Source organism: Mastigoproctus giganteus, chromosome 9, assembly GCF_048544385.1.
Source record: "Mastigoproctus giganteus isolate SK-2022 chromosome 9, ASM4854438v1, whole genome shotgun sequence".
Lineage (NCBI taxonomy): Eukaryota > Metazoa > Arthropoda > Arachnida > Uropygi > Thelyphonidae > Mastigoproctus > Mastigoproctus giganteus.
In genome coordinates this window covers 188,956,238-188,974,623 of record NC_143583.1, presented here as the reverse complement: position 1 = coordinate 188,974,623, position 18,386 = coordinate 188,956,238, and the positions used below count along the sequence as shown (strand labels likewise).

The following is an 18,386-nucleotide window of genomic DNA, read 5'->3' as shown; positions in this document are numbered from 1 at the left end:
TTTTTTTTTTTTGTTTTTTTTTATTTCTCTTGGGTAGCCAGTGTTCTCTCCATCACTTGCTGCAGGTGATGGTACTCTGTCTTCTAATTTCTTAACTAATACTGGTGTCCTGCAAGGTTCACTTCTCTCTCCCACTTTTCCCCCTTTTATATTCATGTTAAATCCTATTTCTAGTTTTGCTGATGATAGCACACTGGATTGCACCTTCCAGTTTGAGAAATATTGTCCTGAACAAATGCTTTCAACTTCTTGAACATCCACACACCAATTTCTGCAATGCCGAACTGCAAGTAATTCTCCAGCAAAGTGAAAAAAAAACTTAGTTTACTTCAATTCTTCTAAAACTCATGTCTTATTTTTCACAAATAAAATGAAAAAAAAGAAAAAGAAGAGCCTCCTGTTCAAATTTTGAATGACAATCAGATTTCCAGACAAGATCATATTTCTCTATTAGGGATTATCCTGTTTTCTAATCTCTCTTAACATAAGCACATCAAAAAACCGGGTTTGCTTTTTTTTGCTCTTGATGTTTCTTTTCTTTTCTAGACAGCTGCTCAACTTTGTACAAATCTGAAATCCATCCTACTGTGGAATATTTTCCCCACATCTGGGATAGCATCCCCAAAATCTCTGTCTCAAGTTCCTTGCCTTTATTGAAAGAGGGCAGTCAGGTTAATTAATGACTCATCTCTCACAAAGTTTCTATCTCATAGATATTCAGTTGCAGCTGCATGCCTTTTCCACAGATACTTCCATTGGCACTGTTCTTCTAAACTGCATCTGTAATTCCACCACTCTCATCCAAACAAGTTCAAATAGGTTCCTCAACCAACCAACCTCCATTCACTGTCCAACTCCAATTCAGGGAACTAACTTTCCTGCTTCTCATTTGTCCCTTCTACTTCTGTTGTCAGGATCGATCTTCCTTCACACATCTTCTTCTTAAGTGTATCAGCCTTTCAGCTGTTTTGCCCCTTTGATGAGCTGTCTCCATTTCTCATGGTCTTGTTTTCTTTCTCCTGGTATTTTGCCTTCCAGCATGTCTAGTAACATCCCTCTATGCCTCATGGTGTGTCTGATCCATTATAGCCATTGTCTTCTAATTCTTCTTAGCAATTCTCTTTCCCCTACACCTTCTCTTTTTAGCAATTCTCTTTCCCCTACACCTTCTCTTTTTAGCAATTCTCTTTCTCCTACACATTCTCCTCTTCTCTTTCTTCTCCTACACATTGTAAAACCATGTTATTACTCTTTTTTTCTGTCCAGCTAATCTTTTCCATTCTCCACCAATAAAAAAGTAAAAAAAAGTAAAGTGCAGCCATTATCAACCCACTGCAGGATGGAAGCCTCCTCAACAATTCATGTTGAGGGAAATGGACCATAATCTGCCACGCTGGTCCAGTTCCGGTTGGCAGATTGACCGTATTCAGCAGTCAGGGGCTTGAACCCCGGTCTACTCAAAGAGCGTGTGCTACTGCACTCCCGCTCCTGCCCACTCGACCAATACCACATTTCAAATGCTTTTAGTTTTTTTCAAATTGTTTTTGTTTAATGTCCATGTCTCTGCTGAATACAATGCAATTGATCAAATGCAATGTTTTCATAATTCTTTTTCTCAGCTCTAGTGATATTGCTTTGGCTTATTAAAGAGATTTTACCTCTAAATGGTTGTTTTTCCATTATAATTCTTAAACCGATTTCATTGCGGCATGATGCATCTCATGTTATAATCTGTCCTAGATATTTAAATTTTGTAACCTGCTATATTTTTTCACTACCAATTTGAACATGAAATTGTTTTGGCTTTTTACTTATCATCATAATCTTTGTTTTATTAGCATTAACCTTCATTCCATATTTCTTCACTTTCTTGGTTAACTGTTTTAGCATACTGGACAACATTCTTGGGCTACTTGCAAGGATTACCTGATCATCTGCAAACTTAAAGATATTGCTTGGCTCAATGCCTAAGAGTATGAAGGGTTTACTTATGCATGGGTAATGCACACACATCATTTCTACTACCAAGGTAGTTTTAATGCATTGTTTTAATTATATCTCATGTTGTGAATACCTTCACAACGAGTTGCCAGGATATGGCACTACCTCGAATAAGTAACGCTTCACCAATGAGAAGACTAATGTTACTTATTCTTGGCAGATACCACCATCCACAATATGAGAGATGCCTGTGTGTTCATTACCCATGCATAAGTAAACTCCTTCATACTCTTAAGCATTTAGCCAAGGAATATCTTTTAGATTGAACCATGCACACCATCAGGCATTTCATATTGCAGAGTTATACTTCATAACTGACTGCTCTGTAGCAAAATCCATTACATTTTCTTGCGGGCACTATTTGTTCATCCATATTGTATTAAGGTTTCAATTTCTTGGCATTGTTCTGTCCACCATTTATCTTTTGCTTTTCTGCATTCTCTATTAATTTTATTCTTGAGAGCATGGCAATTATTTTTTCCATCATCGTTTTCATATTTTTGAAGATTCTTCTTTGATCCATCATTTGACGGATGTCTTCTATTATCCATGGTTTTCTTTTCACCTTGTTTCCATTTCTCAGAACTTTATGAGCTGCTTTATTTATAGTTCCTTTAATGTTATTCCACATCTGGTCATATTGTTCATCATATTTTCCTTATTTACCTCATTATAGCTATTTGTAGTATACTGGAAGATTATTCTTATTTCTTCATGCTTTTTCTAGGTTCTATTTATTATTTACTTTCTTTCCATTAATTTTCTTTAAATTTAGTTCTGTTATTTTCACTATTGAATGGTCAGTGTCCACATCTGCTCCTGGAAAGGACATGGCTTTCGTTACTTGATTGAGGTATCTTTGTTTCACCAAAATGTAGTCTAACTGATATCTATAAGAATCTCTGGGATTTTTCCATGTATACCTATGTCGTAGTGGCACTTGAAACCAAGTGTGTTGGTAACTAAAGGTCTTTCTTGACTAAAGAAATCAATTAATCATTGTCCCCTCAAATTTCTTAATTCTAGCCCAAAAATTCCAACGATATTTCCTTCTCCTTTGTCACATTATAATCATATTATTTGATTTTGTTTTTCTTAGAAGTTCTTCCAATTGTTCGTAGGTCTCTTCTATTGTGTCTTCATTGATGATTGATGTAGACATGTATACTTGTATTATTACAATATTAATTGGAGCTGCTACAAGATGGGCCTTTATAATCTTGTTATTGATTGTTTCCACATCTGTTAAGCATGATGAAAAACATTTTGACATAATAATTGCGATGCTTCCTTGACCTTTGTCACTTTATGAATGTATTATTTTGTACTCTCTGCTGAAGAATTCTCCTGCATCTTTCCAACAGGTTTTGGGCAGACCAAGGACATCTAGCTTGTTCCTTTTCATTTTTCTTAACATTCTATAATTTTCCAATCTGTGGAATAGTGTTTACATTCCATATTTCAATTCCAAAACAGGGATTTTGCTTGCTGATGGTCTGGAAAGACCAGCTACTTTCCCTGCCGGGCCCGACTTCACGTTGCCTATACACCATTGTTGATCTCAAAATTGCCAGTTACTCTAATTTTCTTGAGAAAAGAAAAACCTAGGTCTCTCAACCTACCTTGTTGGTGACCACTGTGCAAGCCCAGTTTTCATAATGTGTTGAATACGGCCTTGCACAGTCTCCCATCTCTCATTAGCACCTGATCTAGTTTCCTGCTGGGGTTATAACCAAACCTTCTGTTATGTTGCTCAGGTCACAGGATTCACCGGCGTGGAGGTGAGAGTGGAACTGGGATGGAGAGGCTAAGTGATTTTCTAGAGAAATCACTCTAGCCCATGTGTGAAGGGGGTTCAAAGGGGGTGTGCATGCGCAGCATGCACACCCCCTTTGAACCCCCTTCACACATATTTTCTAAAAATTCAAATGTCATCAAGTATCTTCTGTGTCTAAGGCTAACTCATGCACAGTACTGAGTACTATAATGTCTAATACCTTTTATGTTTGGGGTTTCATAAAAAATGAATAAATAAAGATAAATAAAAAGAGTTGTAATCTCAGATTGGAAGCAAGACAAATGAAGTTATAATGCACCAGTGTATTGTGCCTGCATGTGTTGTTTGTTTTTTTCTGATGTGAGAAGAATCATAATTTCATGAAGGGAATTCTACTTCTACTTGTTCTATGGCCTTGAATGGTTTCAGCAACCTCAATGCTGATGGGATTCTTCCTCTTGCCCAGATTAATCACCTGAGGAGATATGAAGCCATTTAGAAGCTGACAGCTTAAATAAATTCAAGGCAGAACTAGACAAACATTTGGAGTGAATGGATGGGTGAAATGGGAAAGGGTTTTTTTTTTTTTTTTTTTGGCTGATGCGATATAAGCTTGCTTTCTTGCATCATATGCCTTGGCTAATGCTAATACTGTTCTCCACCTTAAATGGATTTTTAACACTATAAAAAGTTTCTCTAATCACTGAAACAATTCAAGACAGACCCTTTCTACTCAGCAAACACAGGTTCTTTAACAAATAAGTGATGGAAGTGAGTAAGCATGAGGGACTAGAGGATGAATTCACACAGTTTTCTTTTTTTTTTTTATTTGGTTTTTAGCAGCATTAGCAACTAAGGCCATATTGCTCCGGAGATATGCGGTGGTCATTCCACTGACCTTTCCGCATCCTCCGTATTTGGTGGTTACAGGCTCGAACCCCGGTTTAATCAAGAAGCGTGTGCACGCACTGCTGCTCCTGCCCACCTGGCTACGGAGGCGCCAATTCACACAGAATAGGCAGGATGCAAAAGGATAATTCTGATTATTATTATTTTTTTAAAGTAGTCCTGTTTCAGAAAAATTTTACAAATAACAAAAATACTTACTCTGGATATGGATTAGGAACATTAAAACGCCTGCACAATAGTGGAGCTGGATGCCACTCAAATTTTTCTCTAGTAAGATGGCCAAACATTTTCATTTCTGCTGCTTTTGATTTTTCATTATCAGACTATATGAAAGAAAAATAACAGCCTTGTTAATTATACATTATATGCAATGCAATATAACTAATATAACCTTACCAAACATTTCAGCAGTAGATGTGCAAGCTGGTAGAAAACTATGCTATGTTGAAAAACGAACATTAATCCTTAGTGAGAGTAAAATAACACCTTGCAATTGTTTTATTTTGGTCGTTGAAATACATCCTCCCACTGCCTCCCCATGTTGAATATTAAAAAGCAATGAAACTAGAAAATTCAGGCAAATATAATGTTTATAAAAATATATAATTTGATTTTGATGGATTTAATGCCACAAAGTTTTCTAATTTATTTTTTCTACTAATAATAAGTGAATAGCTAAACCAGAGTATAATTACAGCGTAAATGTAACAAAAACAAGGGTATAATTTATAGATGATCTTCTAATCCCTCAAGGACCAAATGATCTTTTGGTCCTTGAGGCTGTTGCAGACATTCTCTAAGATATGCTTGCTACCTGGGAGTCTAAAACGCTGATGGAACTGATATTCGGTGACGTCCGAATGGTCTGTAACAACCAAATCCTCTGCTTGCACCTTCACGATGGTGGGACTGTTAGTACTCCAGGATATAACCCCCATGCGCATGCACACCGTGGGTGACCACCCAGATGCGAACCAACATAAGTAGGGGTCGAGGTGTGGCATCCATACCACATGGAGGAATGCCGCCTCCACTGTATTACTAGGTAATTGGTAGATGACTCTTATCATATCTTATTGGAGGCGCGAAGTGGTGGAACCCATGTTTAGTCTCCACAGCTAAGTTCTGGCCAACCCTTACCCAACTTTTCCATCATGCAGTATGATTGGTGCCTTTTGAGGTTATGATGATCACCATGGCGAGATCCAAACTTCCTTATATCTCGAGGGTACAGCTCTAACATGGTGTTCGTAGGCCGGTCACTAGTTAGTACACCAGACCAAACCTATTGGTAACTCTCTAGGAGGTTTCCGAATCATCTTGCTGCCTCTATTATGCCAGATAGTGACTGGAGGGAGTCCAAGTAGTGTGTATGCGGAGGAGCATTGTTAAGGCCATGTTATGTCAAGGATCTGGGTATATTCTTACCATGTGTATGCCATATTCAAAAATTTCATTCTTCATACAGCATGTTGTCCCCCTCCACTTTTTCTTGCTATTGAATACACCATGAATTGTAAAACTAATAGAGCAACCTTATCTGCGAAAAGATCTAAACCTCCCAAACACTTACTAGTTCATTGTTGACCGGGCTAGCTGGGTGGGTAAAGTGCCTGCCTGGCAACCCAAAGGTCACGGGTTCGATTCGATTCCCGCCTCAGGCTTGGATCAAAGTACTGCAAAAAAAACCTTGGGAGGTGCATTATGGCCACAGAAGCCTATGCGCCAACAACTACCAAAAAAAAAAAAAAAAAAAAACATAGTTCATTTCACAAATATACATGGCCTCAGTTCTAATCTCAATGATGTCCAGTTCCACTTACAGTCTGCCAAATCCAATGTACTTTTTCTGAGGGAATCTCAGTTATCAGTTGATTCAACCATTGCTCATCTTAGTTGCCCAAATTATTCACTGTATGATTTCTTTCAGCTCAAAGGTGGTACTTGTGCATATGTCGGTTCCGATATTCCATGTCAGAGACTTGGTAATTTGGAATCTCCTCTTTTCGATCTTCTCTGGCTTAAAATCTCTCTACCTCATTCTGTCAAATTCATCTGTTGTTTCTACCATTCTCCCAACTCCACTAATCACTTGGAACTCTTTTACTTTCTCTCTTTGTAACTTTCCTAACAGTGAGGTAATTTTCCTTGGCGATTTTAATGTTCAGAACTCCAGCTGGCTTCCGTTTCTAGTCACAGAGACCCAGCTGGTCCAGATGCTGAGGCTTTTGAAATTACTCATGACCTCACACAGATTGTTCATTTACCTACCAGAATACAGGACAATCCTAACCATACAGCCAATAACTGGACCTTCTAAGTACACAGTCAAAGTGAGTGGTCTTTTATGTACCTCATATCACAACTTAGTGATTGTGTCTCCTCCAATGGAGCCTTTATCTCATGGCTAATCCCAACCTCGTGTTGTTTGGCATTAAAAGAATTCAAAATGGGATGACCTTTGAGATTTCTTTTCTTTTTTTCCTTGGTCGGATTGCTATTTCAAAACTTCTGATGTAAACGTTTGCTCAGATCTTGTCAGTGAAATTATTCTTGTAGTAATGGAATCCTTTATTCTACACTCCACGTTTAAAATCTCGTCCTTTATCTAAACCTTGGTTTTCCAATAAATGTGCTAAGGCTGTTCAAGAAAAGAATGCTGCATATCGTAATTGACTTGTTTCCAATTCTTCAGTTTCATTTTCTGCCTACACCAAAGCTCGTAACAATTGTAAAGCAGTTATTAATCAGTCCAAACTAGATTTTGAACAGACTAAGAGTAGAAATCTTGCTTCTTACCCTAACAGTAGCGAGCATTCTGGTCTCTTGCCAAAGCTATTGGCAGCAACTTTTGCCCATCTCTGCTTCCACCTATTTCAAAACCAGATGGTTCGATTGTCACTTCAGCCAAGGGTAAAGCTGACCTGCTAGCATCCCATTTTTCTTCCAATTCATGTATTAATGATCTTGGGAAAACAACTCCCACCATTCCTAGCAAGCTCCATTCAATGCCTCCTGTGGTCTTCCATCAGGATTTTGATGAATCTTGATGCTAAGAAAGCTCCACGTCGTGATGGTATTTATCCACTTGTTCTCAAAACCTGTGCTCCTGAACTTACTCCTGTTCTTTGCTGCCTTTTTTCACTTTCTTCTAAAGGTGTTTTTCCTTCTGCTTGGAAATTTGCTCATATCCAGCCAGTTCCTAAAAATCCATCCCATACAATTATTGTCCCATCACAATTATTTCTATTCTTTCTAAAGTAATGGAGAAATCGATTAACCGCCAACTCATAAACTATATAGAAACCTTCCATCTGATCAACGATCGCCAGTATGGATTCCGATAATGTCAATCCATTGGTGATATTCTGACCCATTTATGGACAAATTTAATGGAAAAGTTCGGTGAGACACAAGCAGTTGCTCTTGACACCTCAAAGGCTTTTGATCATGTTTGGCATAAAGTTCTTCTAAGCAAGCTTCCATCTTATGGTTTGCCTACTGTTTTTTGTAATTGGTTATCCAGTTTCCTCTCTGACCGCTCACTAAGGGTGATGGTAGATGGCTCTGTCTTCTAACTTCTCCACTAATGCTGGTGTCCCCCAAGGTTGTTCTTTCCCCCACTCTTTTCCTCTTGTATATTAATGACCTTCTTCCATATGCAGGGAGGGGATCTTTTTTAACTTCCCATTTTTTCAAATAAATCATCCCACATCCATATTTACAATAAGGATGTCATTCATAATTTTCACCTAAAGTTTTCCCCTTGTAAACCTAGTTCATTCAAATTAGACTTGCAAATTATAAATTAACAAGAAAAGTCATTCAGGATCTGGAAATATTTTCACTAAAACTTGTAGTGGGATTTTACCACAGAAATCAAATCACAACTGCAAACAGTAATGTTTTCTTTTTTTATATATTTTTTAATTCCTTTTGAAAAAAAAAAATATAAATAAATAAATAAACAGAGTGATTATGAAGTGAACATATTGCTATAAATGAAAAAGCCTATCATCAGGAATAAAGTTTACAGATTAATTAAATTAACCACCAATTATTAAAATCACAGTTATTTAACAAATAAAAAATATATCACAAATTTATGCAACATGATAGTTCAAATGCATATTAGAAATACTGCATGCAATATGGCAGGAATTTGGCATCTACTTGTTATATAACATTATTCAGAAGAATCTTAATGAAGTTCTTACTTCTTGATCCCTCTTGATCTGTGTTTCTTGATCACTTTCTAAACAAGCCCCTGAAGTGAAACGAGAGCTAAGTGTAGATGACAGTGGTTGGTATAACACTGATGCTCTGTGGAATTCTTCTCGTTCTCGCTGTTTTTCCCATTCTGTCATACTAGATGGTTGAAGTGACTCAAATGCATCTAAGAGTAGTAAATAAGACAATATATATATAAATATATCTCAATCTCTCATTACATTCAGATTACTTCTTGTTCATTACTGAGCACAAAACAACCTCATTAATTGTCATTAGTCCTCTCTCTCTCTCTCTCTCTCTCTGATAGTACAGTATTGTGTTTTTGCCACTTGTCTCGATTTGAATCCCATCAAAAACTGGAGAAATTCTTATCAAAGGACCCCCTGGGTCAGGGCTGTAGTTAGCCAATCTAAGGTGGAGAGAAAGCTCCTATTCTTCACGGGAGCTTTCTCTCCACGTGAGATAGGTGTTTTTCCATCATGAACAATAAGCAAATTGGCCTACAAACACACATACAGACATAATACACTGGTGCAATTTGGCCTAAGATAAAGCACCATAATACAAACAATTAAATTTGCAAAGCAACACACAAAACAAAAATAGAAAAATTCAATGTTATACTCTGAAACCTTACTTTAAAATCAAGTAACAAAAAATACTACTATGTTAAAAAACAGCAGTAGCAACCACCACATGTAACATCAAGAAATAAAGAATCTTGTTATAAAGATTCATTCCAGTTCAATTTAACAAGTTCGATTCCGAAATGAAAATGTATTTAAAAAAAAAGAAGCCATTTAAAATGTTTAGGAAATCATAATCCACTGATTGTAAAATTGTAACTGTGGTTCAGTGCAGTGGGGCTGCTATCAGTAATATACATATACAGTGGTGGACAAAAAAAACTGCACCACCTTAAAAAAAAAGTAACATTTGTAGTGAAACGTATAAGATATTGTTTGATTACAGTAACTTTGTTTGTCGCAAAGCAAAGGCATTGCGTCAGATAATGCTTCTTTTGCATCAGACAGTAATTGCAAGGTATTGCATCAGCTGTTTCTATAAATACAGCACTGGAAGGGTATACACATGCTCATTAGTATACTGTTTTGCAGAGGTGTAAGCATGGCTCCATACGTTCAGTTGGCACCAAGAAAAAAAAAGTGTAGCTGTTGCTCTGTCCCAGGAAGGGCTTTCTATGCATGCTATCACTGATAAAATAGACTCCCACTAGTCAACAGTATCCCAGGTGCTGAAACTAAAGCGCAAAACCAGTGATGTGAAGAGAAGACCTGAATCAGGCATAAGAAAGTGACTACGCCTTCCCAAGATTGATATTTGAAATGGCTATGCCTTCGTAATCGCTATGCTAGTGCTCCTGATCTAAAACTGGACTTGGATATGGCCTCTGGTGTTGAAAAAAGTGCACGAACTAGCCAAAGATAGCTTTTAAAATTTGGTCTGCATGCCTATCGGCCTTTGTTGACCAAACAAATGAGGAAGAAGTGACTTGCTTGGGCTAAAACGCATGTTTCATGGACAAAAGAGCAATGGGACACCGTCATCTTTGCAGACAAATCGAAATTCAACCTGCATGGCTCGGATGGGAAACGACAGGTCAGAAGAAAATCAGAGGCATACCATCCTGATTGCATAACACAGACTGTTAAGTTCCCCATCGGTTAGATGGTCTGTGGATCCATAATAAGCAAAGGGGTGGGGCGAATTAAGTTTATTAACAGAACGGTATATGCAGAAACCTACACTGCTATCTTGGAGGAGTGCCTGAAACCCGTTATTAGAAATCCCCCCACAGATGTCCAAAACTGCATTTTTAAACAGGACTCAGCACCTTGTCACACAGCAAAATTGGTAAGTTTTATGCTATTTAGATTTAATGATGAGTTTGTCTGATTGTCTCACAAGGCTTAAAACATACTTACACCAATGTATTCCTTCGTTTTTCTCCCTTAAGGTGCAGTCATACTTCAGAAATGCTAACATTACAGTGTTGTACTGGCCAGGCAACAAGACAGATTTGAACCCTATTGAAAATTGCTGGTACATAATGTCATCTAAAATTTCTCAGAAGAAGCCAACAAGGTTCAGCTGCAGGAGGGCATTGTAAGGATGTTGCACCAAGAAATTTGGCAACCGTATATCCAGAAGTTAATTAACTCTATGCCAGATCGTTGCAAGGCTGTAATTGTAGCTCGAGGAGGAACAACAAAATATTGAGGACTTATTTTGCTGATTTACAGTACATAATGCTATTACAATAACTTGTCATTTCAGTTTGTACACATAAATGCAATAAAATGTATGTTTGGTTGTCTTGATTTATTAGCATTAGCATTAGTAGAGGCATTTGATGAAAGAAAGCAAGCTTATGCAGCATCAGCCAAAAAAAAAAAAAAAAAACAAAAAAACCCACTTCTACTTCACCCCTCTGTTCGTTCAAAATACCTGTCCAGCTGAGCCTTAAACTTATTTAGGCTATCAACTTCCACGACAAGGGATGGAAGTCTGTTCCACCAACCAACCACTCGCTGGCTAAAGGCAAATTTCCACACGTCTATCCTACATCTGTCTTTCCTCAATTTGAATTTATGCCCTCTCAGGTGATTATTCTGAGCGAGAGGAAGAATCCCATCAGCATTGAGCATGCTCAAACCATTCAATGCTTTATACACCTCTATCAGATCACCTCGCTGGTGCCTAGTCTTCAGACACTAATTTGCAAAACTTAAGCCTTTCTTCGTAAGAGCACCCCTTTGTTCCATTCACTAATCTTGTTGCCCTTCTCTGTACTCGTTCCAGCAGCTCTACATCCTTCTTGAAATGAGGCCTCCAGACCTGTATACAGTACTCTAGGTGTGGCCTGACCATTGCCTTATACAAGGGAATAATCACCTCCTTATCCCTGCTAGAAAAATTCCTATACAGTGAAACTTCTCCTAACGGACACCTCTCGTTAACGGACATCTCTCTACAACGGACATTTTCAAATTCCCCAACTCACCTCCATTGGTTTAACGTGTTTGCAGCTTCTGTCTAGCGGACATTCTCTGTAACGGACGCGGACAGGCAATCTGCACTGTTTCGTTTAGATTAGCACTTAATTTGATCTCCCCATAACGGACAGCGGGCGAGCTCACGGCTCTTTTTCTATGAACTTTTCTTCCACGTATCCTTTTCATTGAGGAAGAAAAGCAGCACTTTTCTTCCTCAATCGTGTGTTTATTTTCTATTTCCAATTCTCTGAATTTTATCAAGGTTTACGTCGCGGTTCTAAACCCTTTTTCAAGAACTTTAAGGCACGTGTAAAACTTCTGATGAATTCGGTGTGTGCAGGGGGGGGAGATTTGGTCGGCCTTTCGTCTTTTCAGTTTCAGTTTTGTTCAGTGTTGTGTGAAGTGCACAATGTCTTCTTGTAAGCATTTAACTTTAAAAGATAACGTCGAACTCATTAATGCGTATGATCGGCAAAAAAAAAAAGTGTTTGCAATCTCGCTGCAAAATTCAAAATCGGGAAGACGCAGGTAAGCGACATCCTAAAGAAAAAAATTAACTGCTCAAACAATTTTGGCAACACGGAAATGATCAGGTTTAAAAATCATTCCCGAAAACTGTTGGACTTCAAATTGACAATGTTACGTATGAGTGGTTTTGTCGCGAACGTGTTAAAAAAATTCTCATTAATGGGCCTATTATTAGGGAAAAGGCTTTGGAGGTTGCGAAATCTATGGGGGTAAATGAGTTCAAAGCTTCTGTGGGATGGCTAGACAAGTTCAAAACTCGGCATAAAATTTCTTGGAAAACTGTAAGTGGTGAAGGTGGATCTGTTGGTACTGGGGTTGTAACAGAGTGGACCGTTAAATTGGAAGATTTATGCCGTGAAAAACGAAACAGAATTGTTTTTTAAAGCTCTTCCTGAAAAAACAATGAGTCTAAAAAACGAAAAGTGTCAGGGGGGAAAAATTTCTAAGGAACGCTTGACTGTACTATTGTGTACAAATATGCTGGGAGACTTTGAACAACCTCTTGTTATAGGAAAACCACAAAATCCTCGTTGTTTCAAGGACATAAAGTTGAATCTTTTGAATGTTGACTGGAAGTCTAATAAAAAAGCGTGGATGACACAAGATATCATGAGCGAATGGATAAGTCACTTTAACCAAAACATGATTCGTCAAAACAGAAAAATTATTCTTTTCATGGATAATGCTGCATCTCACCCGCACATTGAATTGTCCAACATTCAAATCGTTTTTCTGCCACCAAACACATCTGCAGAGTGTCAGCCCTTGGATCAAGGGATAATAAAAAATTTTAAACTTCACTACAGAAAACGTGTTTTAAGACATCTCACTGCAAACATGAACGATGTAACATGTAACGAGTGACCTTGCAAAGAAAATCAGCATCCTAGATGCGATTCAATGGATTTCCTCTTCAGTAAACACAATTAGAAAACAAACTGTCGTGAACTGTTTTGTAAAGTCTGGCTTCTCAAACGCAAAAATTGAAGTTGTGAACAGCAATGTGGAGCAACAAGAAGAACAAGAACTTCAACATCTATTGATAATGTACAATACTTCCGCTACAAGTGACCCTGGCTACAAAGATTTAGACTCGAACCTCACTACAGAAGATGGTGCTCTAGATATCAACGACATTATCATCGATATTTTTCAAGAAGTTCCTCATGAGGATGAAGAAATGGAAGGAGGTCATTCTGTCAAAGAACATATTAACGACGAACCACCGATGAAAATAGAAGAAGCGCTCATACAAATCAATCGTTTAAAAATGTTTTTCGCTGCTGAAGAAGATACTGAAGGACTTTCGATGGTTTCTTCACTCCAAACAAATGTTGAAAACAAAATTATCAGCCGGAAGAAGGTGCAGAAGAAAATAAGTGATTACTGTATGTATTTTTCTTAAGATAAAATCATAATATGCATAGCACAATTGTATGTATATTATTTACAAAAATATTGTGCAAAATCTGTATATAATTTAATTTAATTTTACATTAAACGTTTAACGATTTTTCTTTCTTTCTTTTTTTTTTTTTCCCCTCAGACTTCTTGTTAGCGGACACCTCTCTCTAACGGACAGATTTTCATTCCCCATGGCTGTCCGTTAAAGGGAAGTTTCACTGTATATCATTGACAATACACCATGAGCTACTCTTGCAGCCCGTCTGCACTGCTCAGAGAACTTCATATCTGCCTGCACAACCACCCCCAGGCCCCTTTCATTCTCTACCACTGTCAGTGTAGTACCACAGAGTTGATACATTGCTCTGGGGTTGCTGTTTCCCATGTGTAGTACTTTACATTTGTCAATGTTAAACTTCATTTGCCACCTCTCAGCCCATCTGCTCAACCTTTCCAGATCCTGTTGCAGCAGCATAGTGTCAGTAGTGTCCTTGACAACCTTGCCTACCTTTGTATCGTCTGCAAACTTCGACATTAAGCTTGATATACCATCATCAATATCATTTATGAATACAGAAAACAATAATGGACCCAACACTGAGCCCTGAGGGACTCCACTAATAACATTAGTCCACAATGAGCAGTGTCCATTGATTACCACTCTCTGTCTTCTTCCCCTCAGCCACCCCTTTATCCACAGCAGCAATTTGCCTCCAATGTCACACTGCTCCAATTTGTGCAGCAGTCTTCCATGTGCAACAGTATCAAAAGCCTTTCTAAGATCCAAGTATATAATATCAAAGTTATTCCCTGCATCCAGTTCCTTTGTGACTGCATCATAGTATCCAATCAAATTGGTCAGGCAAGACTTCCTCTTAACAAAACCATGCTGTGTCCGAATTTGCATGATTTCTCATATTTCCATTAATTACACATTTTGCCCTTTGGGAAGATATTTATGGCAATTAGATATATCAGGTGGAGTCTTTTTATTGGATTTCATTCATAGAGATATATATCTCATCTAACAAATGCATTTCGAACATTTCTGCAACCCACAATGCAGCACAAAACACATTATTTGCAAAATTCACAAGTGATGCAGTTTTTTTTTTTGTCTACCACTAGTAGACAAAAAAAAACTGCATAAAGTATATGAATTTTCACAAAAAAAAAAAAAAAAAACAAAAAAAACACTTACTTTAATGTACATAGCATACCAGTCGACTTTTAGACAAAAAAAAAAAAAAAAACAGATTTTTAATGTAGATCTGACTATCTGTTCACCTGATAGTGTTATCAACTGCAAATTACAAATGGGAAACATCAGGATGTAACTGCAGAAGCCACTAGGCTTTTATACCAACTAAGAGAGATGTCATTTTAAGGCGTCAGATGAACTGATGAGAATAGTGGCAGAGAAGAAAAATACATGGGATAGATATAAATTATCAGGGGATACAGAAACCTACAGCAGGTATAAACTACTTTGCAACTAAGTCACAAAGGGTGTTAAGCAAGCTATGGCAAATAACAAGTCCAATAACAAGGAATATAAAGAAAGGTAGCAAAGATTCTTACTTATGTTAATACTAGAAGGAAAGGTACGAATCACATTGATCCACTCGACATGAATGGCATAACGGTGGATGATGCTGTTTAGGTTGCTAACAAACTGAATAGATATTTTGCATCTACATTCACATGCAAGGAATATTTTTTGGGATGGGAATGCCAGAGGTATATAGAATTCTAATAGTTGTTAGAATTCAGTGATTTTGCAATAACTGAGAGGAAAGTGGAAGAGATATTCTTGAAAGTCAAAGTAAAGAAGGTACCTGTGGTGAATGGGATTATCCAATTATACTGAGTGCAGCTGCAGCAACAAAAGAAGTCAGCAAACCTTCAGATAAGAATGAGAGAATCTTTGGATTCAGGAGAGATCCTCGTGGACTGGAAATGTACAACTGTATCCCTAATTTACAAAGAGAGATCAAAGTGTGACAAGAATAATTATGGACCTTTTAGCTTGATTTCTGTTCCAGAGAAAATAATAGAGTCACTGCTTGAAGTAATGCAAGGTCATCTAGACAGGAATGCAGTTATACTGCAGCCACAACATGGATTTGTTAAGGGGCAATCTTGTCTGACCAATCTGATTGTACACTATGACACAGGAACAAAGGAACTGGATGTAAAAAATAATTTTGAAATCATATACTTAGATTTCAGAAAAGCTTTTCATGCTGGTGCACATAGAAGACAGCTATACAAATTAGAGTAGTGTGGCATCATGGGCAAGTTACAGCTGTAGATAAAGGGAGAGAGTGGTTTTCCATGGACACTGCTTTGTGGACTAATGTTATTAGTGGAGTCCCACAGGGTTCACTGCAGGACCCAATGTTGTTTTCCATATTTATTGTTGTTGTTGTTGTTATTTGGTTTTTAGGAGCATTAGCAACCAAGGCCAAATTGCTCCGGGGATATGCAGTAGTCATTCCCTGACCTTTCCGCATCCTCCGTATTTGGTGGCTCACTGGCTCAAACCTGGGTCTAATCAAGAAGCAAGTGTTCCTGCCCACCTGGCTATGGAGTCGCTCTATATTTATTAATGACATTGATGAAATCATATCAGGCTTAATATCTAAGTAAATATACTAACTATGTAGTACTACACTTAGGGTGGTGGAGAATGAAAAAGACCTGGGAAAAATTTTGTCAGTGGTATACAGGAATTTTTCCAGCAGGGATAAGGTGGCGATTAAGATTCCCATCTGGTGTTATAAAGGTGGATAGTTTGAATAAATTCAAGGAAGAACTAGACAAACTGTTAGAAAGGGTGGGCAGCAGATGATCAGTGTTTTTTTTTTTTTTTTTTTTTTTTTTGGTGATACTGTATAAGCCTGCTTTCTTGCATCATTTGCCACTACTATCTCTTCACATTCATATATCCAAACAGAAAAAAAAATCAGATGGGGACAAGACCAGGATGAAGGTCTTGTCCCTATTTCAGGATGAAGCAAAATTCTCCACTCCAGGTCTGCAAGTGTCTTGAAACATATAGGCAGTATGTGACCTAGCATTATCATGGCATAATGTGATTTGGTGGCCTGTTTGAGTTCTGTTTTGATTTATAGCCCTATTCAGATGCTGCCAAGTGCCTGGCAATATCTCTCCTTATTTATAGTCTGACCTTCCTCAAAAAAAAATCAGAAGTCACCCAGTGGCAGCAATCACGTTGTACTTGCAGATTCTTAATGGATATAGAATCACTGATGATAAGCAAATCAAAAGAATTGTTTCCCCTTGTTGCCTCTCTAACACACTGCTGTAGAAAACAGTCATCCAAGAAATTTACAAAAGTCTTGCTTTGTGTGAGTAAGCAACCCACAAATTCCAGTGAACATCTGGAAAGTTAAAATCCCCCATTATAAGACATTCTGATTTAATGGCCAACTCTATTTCTCTGAATAGCTGTTAGGTATACTCATCACAGTCATTAAGCCTATAACACACCCCTGCTCTCAATTTTGTTTTCACAGTGCTTATATCACACCAGACTGACTCAACATTGCAATAGTCACCAATGTTGACTGGATGCACTGCCTTAGATTTAATATGCTTCTTAACTAAGAGCATAACCCCTCCATCCCTTTTGTCCTGTCTGCACCTCTTCTATTTAAGAAGGGGAATGAAAGGTATTCCCATCCCTGTTAAAATAATCTATAATAAAATAAATGTTTAAAAAAAAAGGAAAAACAGTGTGCAAATGTATATTATTAGTGGGAGTTGTAGGGGAAAGGGGAGGATAACTGCATTAGAGCATAGCATTGAATATGTAATCATACCACATTAAATTACAGCAAATGTTATACATAATTTTACAAAAAGTTTTACTTTAAACATAATGCAGTAAGGAAACATGAACTGTGTATTTCTGTAAGTTTCACAACACACATTATGCACTTTTATAAATATGATTTTTCTGCAGGTGTTACAAAGATGTTAATCACCATTAATCACTGTTTGAAATATTACCAAATAACAGTGCTTTTTATAGAAATTACAATATACCCTTTAAAATTTTTCTTGTACCTTTATTTTTAGTCTTAAGGAACACCAAATATTGTTCATATCGTTTCTGTTTTGCTTCATCTGCAGCAAAAGGTTTAAAACCATGAACAACAGAACCTAATGCAAGTTGTGTTTCTTCTGCGACTGACACCACTGCAGACTGCTTTTGTTCTTCTATTGCTTTCTTTGCCTGTTCCAGCTGAACTTTACTCTCTGGTGTTAGCAAATCAAAAATCTTGCCTTAAAAAGAAATAAAAAGCATGGAAGATTATAAATCATAGAGAATTTTCTTTCTTTTCTTTTTTTTTTTTTCATTTGAAAATTTTGATTTCAGTAATTTTCTTCATATTTATTACTTTACATAATGTGGAAATTCTGTTAACCAATACAAGTAGATTTTGCATTAAGTCAAAATGGAAATAACACCTAGTAGAAATAACCAC

The 18,386-nt window shown here is 37.4% G+C and overlaps 1 protein-coding gene across 3 annotated transcripts in view; it reads right to left on the bottom strand.

Moving 5' to 3' along the window:
• LOC150080960 (G patch domain-containing protein 1) overlaps positions 1-18,386 on the bottom strand; it is a 242,313-nt gene that overhangs the window by 86,371 nt on the left and 137,556 nt on the right. For all 3 annotated transcript variants that reach the window (XM_090381880.1, XM_090381879.1, XM_090381878.1), the window contains 3 exons: positions 17,965-18,183; positions 8,905-9,083; positions 4,886-5,010 (listed from right to left, as the gene is read on the bottom strand). In XM_090381880.1, coding sequence (XP_090238006.1) covers positions 4,886-5,010; positions 8,905-9,083; positions 17,965-18,183 — 523 coding nt within the window. The remainder of the gene's footprint in view (positions 1-4,885; positions 5,011-8,904; positions 9,084-17,964; positions 18,184-18,386) is intronic.